The 4,892-nt window shown below is 39.3% G+C and overlaps 1 protein-coding gene across 1 annotated transcript; it reads right to left on the reverse strand.

The window, feature by feature from the left end:
* Positions 1 to 2,104: 2,104 nt before the first annotated feature.
* LOC143860801 (uncharacterized) lies at positions 2,105 to 4,617 on the reverse strand. The gene is made up of 2 exons (XM_077371621.1): positions 3,932 to 4,617; positions 2,105 to 2,545 (listed from the first exon to the last, which is right to left on the reverse strand). The coding sequence occupies exons 1-2, from the start codon at positions 4,532 to 4,534 to the stop codon at positions 2,306 to 2,308; spliced, it is 843 nt and encodes a 280-aa protein (XP_077227736.1). The 5' UTR covers positions 4,535 to 4,617; the 3' UTR covers positions 2,105 to 2,305.
* Between the last annotated feature and the right edge of the window lie 275 nt (positions 4,618 to 4,892).

Here is a 4,892-nt window from a genome sequence, read left to right on the forward strand (position 1 = left end):
ACCTGAGCCAAAATCTCGTTGAACCCGTCGGGTTTTGGTTGAGCCCAACTCAAGTTGCACGCCTAGGCTCCCTCCCCTTAACGACTAGCTTTTAAGGGCGAGTTCTACCCGGGTCTAAACAAGTGGTATCAAAGTTGGGGCGTGGGAACCTCGGTGTGCCTCCGAGGATGTAAAATTCCCTCAGGGAAGATCTCAGTAACCCCGGTGTGCCTCCGAGGATGTAAACTCCCCTCAGGGAAGATCTCGTAGTTCCCACATTGCCTACGCGTGAAGGGGTGAGATTGTCCACATTGCTTCCTCATGGAGGGGGAGATTGTTGGGGGTTCCATGCAAAAGCAAAAAGATCCCAATAGGAAATATTAATGGATCTGTATGAGCTTATAAGGACACGGGCACCCTCCCCTTAACGGCTAGCTTTTAAGGGCGAGCTCTACCTGGGTCCTAACAAAGAATTCTATATATGTAATGTAAAAATCATTGTGACATCAAATATGAATGTGTGATCGCTAAACTTTCGAGAGCATTGCAACCCCCTCTGGTACCTAGGGGGTACATGGCAAGGCACAATCTAAGTGGATTCTTAAGGTTCAATCATGAATTTCATTGATTTGTATGTTTCTTCACTTGGTAAATACCAAGGGATCGAACTGGACGTAATGTAAAAAGCCAGTCAGTCAATGCCGGATTCAGCACTTGCCTAGGCAAGCATCCACAGGTAGACTCACTATAGGGTCTAGATCTGCCTGTTCGTGAACCATCATATAGTTTTTGATTTATTTTACCCTTCCTATAGTTCTTCCTACATCAATAGGTATTATAACCTAGGTTTGGGATGGTGTCGCATTATTGTTGATACTGATACAAAAGATCGACCAATTGGAAGCTCAATTGGAACCTTTGAAAAGACAGAAGCGTTTACGATGATGAGGAAAACAAGACCAATTACCACATGACTAGATTTCCGTAGGAGGATCGAGTGAAGCTCCAAAGGATGAACCATTGCTCAGCTCTACTAGTTTCACTTGACAGGGTCGAGTTCTGTCAAGCGGGGGGGGCAAAGATAGTATAGGTACCGTCCATCACAAAAAAAGAGGGCTAAATATATGATGGGGGTGTCCATCAAAAGAACACCAGGGTTTTCTTTGTTCATAGGGGTATAAGTATCTTTTGAAATTTTTATCTTAAAGGAATTGGGATGGAATAGTATTTTAATTAGAGTTTTCTATTCATCTAACACTATCACCCATGTGTCTTAATTTTTTTTTATTTTTGCAAGTTCTATGTTTGTTTAGATGTGTTTTTGTTTTAATTCTTAAAGTCCAAGAAGGCGTTCATTTGTGACACAAAATTTGTTTCAGCAGATTTTTTTTTATTCATTTACTTTATGGAATGGCTGTACTCTCATGCAAAAGTCAGTGGGAGATGCCTTTCTGTGAAATTCCCTTGCAAATTCCATAATGTAAAGCCTTAGTATGAATGTAATGAATTATTAAACATTGACAGATTAGCAACCCTTTTGAGCCTTGTGAATATTGTGTCAATCAAGGATTTTGTGTAAATCACGGGTGGATTCAATTGATTTGGCTATTTCTTCCCTTGGTGGATTTGTAAGAGACCAAAGCAAAATCTTTTATATCAAATAATCTATGTTTAATCTAATTTAGTCAGTTAATAATATTTAGTTTGTGTTTACAACCCTAACTTAACAATATTTAGTCCATATATCCTCTGTTTACTCCATATATCCTTCAATATATTGTATGTTTAAAATTTTCTGGTCAATTGTTATTATTTGTTTCTAGGCTCTAAATAGTTTTTAAAATCTGCGTTTTCAAACATTTTTCTATCTTTTTTCGAAACCCCAATTTTTCCATTCTCTCCACGTTGAATTCCCTTTCTCTTTTCTCCGATAGATTTGTCCCAATTGCACTCGGATCCATAGGTGTTATTAGTTCTATCAATTAGTTCAAGCTATTGCTTACAGTCTGTGAATGTTGGATTCAGTTCTTACCTAGCTCGTGTGTACAACTAGATATAATATAAGGTCTAGTTATACAGATTCTTGATTTATTTACCCTTGCCAAAGCTCTTCCCACATCATATATACTAGACTTCAAAATTTTATCCTCATGGTCAGGAAAAAACAATTCAAAACATTGGCTAAGATCTCAAAAACCACAAAGCAAGTAAGTTCTGAGAAAACAAGATCCTAAATTTTATCACATATTAAAGATTCAACATTAAAGTTCTTGCACCTGAAGTTGTCTTTGGAGCACCCCTTATAGAAAGATGAAGCTATATGCTTTCAATCAGCTTTCTTGTTCCCTTGAGTTGCCTCCTGTTCCGGGGCCGGAGTCGACTTTGGCTGCAGCATTGCCGATCGTTTGTCCTCAGCCATCTTCGCGCATATCTCGTCCCTTTCCTTGAAATACCTCTCGAATGCTCGCGGTAGAAATTGGGGGATCAAGAAACAGAAGAGATTGATGGAGAAGTACACTAAATTCGCAAGTGCTAAACATCTTCCAAACCAACTCCATGCAATGTCCTACAAAATAAATGTCATAACAATAACAACAATAATAATAATTTTGATCCCTCTATTTACTCATGCAACAGATATGGATTAGTTGTTACACTATGTAATGTCCTTTGATTGATCCGAAACGTTCATTTGATAGACCTTTCTTAGGATCTCCTACCACCAAATCAATGAATCTGAACCATTGCTTACAAGGGAGTTTTGACCGTCCATTCTCAACAACAAAAAATTGCACATTGTTGGGTGTTAAGATGGGATGATTTGGGGGGAGATCAAAAGCAAATGAACAGTTTAGATCAATCAAAGGTGGTGCCCACTACTTTGTTATGGATATGCAAACCCTCCTATACAATTTTTAGGTTTCAAATTCCTTAAAAATAAAGATGGCATCATCCATTATTGTATAATAATCACTATTACAATACATTTAGGTGGATCTATTAAAATGCAAACTCTTTCAAAAATGGCAAATGATACTAAAGTGGGTCAATTTTTTCCTTTAGGGGCCGTGTGGATATGCGGATTTTAGAATCTTGGATTTCCTCAAAATCTTGGATGGGAAACGAGAGAAGAAGGAGACCATCCGTTGTTTTCTGATTTCTCACCTTCTTTCTGTCGAGCGAGAGAGTAGGAGATCATCCTGTGTTTCTAGGTTTTAGAGATCTTGGGATGGAGGGGAGATTTCTAAAATCTGAATTTCTTACTTAAAATCCAGGATAATGGATTGTAAAATCCAGAATTTTAAACCACTTTCAAACTAAGACCTAGATGCTAAAATCCAAGTATCCAACCAGCCCCTTATTTCGAGATGGACCCCACCGGAGCCGAGTCTGAAATTGTCATTCAGATCAAGGATGAACAATGGAAATCAAGATCCACTTCTGAGGCGATTTATAAGGAGGGATCGATTGGGCCCCACCTTCAGAACCAACTAAAGAAAACGATACATAAAAATCTCCCATGAGTGAACTTACAACCGTCCGATCTTGATCTGATATGGGTTCTACAATGGCAAACGTTCTGAAAATTGGTGAATCTTCCTTGTTTGTGTTCATTTTGAGGTGGGCCAATCAAATTCCATATTTCAATGGATCAATCAAAATCCAACAGTTATAAAAATGCCAATTGATCTGAAAGCGGATTAATTTCTTCACTTCGAGATAATTTTCCAAATGGGTGAATTTACAGCCGTCGGATCTTGATGTGATGTGGGTTCTACAATGGCAATTAATCTGAAATGGTTGAATTTTCTTTGTTTGTGTTCATTTTTTAGTGGGCCCTATTGTATCTTCTATTTGATAGTGTGACCAATTCAGACCAAAGCTATAAAACTGAAGATTCAGATTGATCAATGGTTCTAATCTGCAAAATTAGGAAGGGAAAAATAATTACCTTGAACTCAGCATTGGCCGGTAATTTCTTGTTGAACCAAACATCATAAACCCAATCCAGAACAACAAAAACCCTCCTCACCGTATAAAGCAAAGGAACCAGAGCTCTCACGGGAGGCGAGAAAAGATTCAACCCACTAATCACATTCTCAGTCAGAATCTGAAAAGAAAGCAAGAACAAATGTGGGGTCGCAGATCGAACGGCATGATCATCTCCACGTGCAAACCCACCAAGCACATAGGCGAGAGGGAGGAAGAGCCCGATAGTGGTCCCCACCACGACATATAGGCGGAAGAAGGGGCTGCCCTGGAAAATTTCGGGGGGTGATGATTTGGAATTAGGGGGAGAAGGGAAAGCAAAACGAGAGAGAGAGAGTAGATAGAGAGTGGCGAAGAGAGGGAATGCGAGGTCCAAGATTGGGACTAGACCGCTAGCGGAGAAGACCATTATGAAGGCTACGAGTTGGAGTTCGATGACTCGGAGTGAGCCCATTACTCCGCCCATGACTGATTGTTGGGTCCGATTATTGGTGGGTTGTTTTGGGTCGGATTTTGTTTGGGTTGGGTTGGTGCGGGGTCCGACGGCGAGAGAGAGTCCGGACATGATTGAAGGAGGAGAAGGGGAGGAGATTGGAGTTTTTTGGGTTTCTGTTTTTTTTATGGAGTCAGGGGAGAGAGAAGAAGGAGAAGCGGTTTTCTTTCTCTATTTGTTTTTTTTTTTTTTTAATTGTTATCCATGTTTTTTAAGAAGAAAATACCTTTGTAAAGCTCAAAATTTACGAAGATGCCATTTGGTGATCTTTCGAACGGGGAAATAATGTTCTCAAAATCTAAACCCTTGTGTTTGGTTGGTACACTTTTGTGGAGAAGGAAAGAAAAATGAAGGCTAAAAAAGAAAGGAAAAGAAAAATGAATATAAAACAGGTGTTTTGTTGTCAAGAAAGGGAAAAGAGAATCCAAGA

This window comes from Tasmannia lanceolata, unplaced genomic scaffold (genome assembly GCF_043159265.1).
Source record: "Tasmannia lanceolata isolate RefF3 unplaced genomic scaffold, GAP_Taslan_0.1 ptg000037l, whole genome shotgun sequence".
NCBI lineage: Eukaryota > Viridiplantae > Streptophyta > Magnoliopsida > Canellales > Winteraceae > Tasmannia > Tasmannia lanceolata.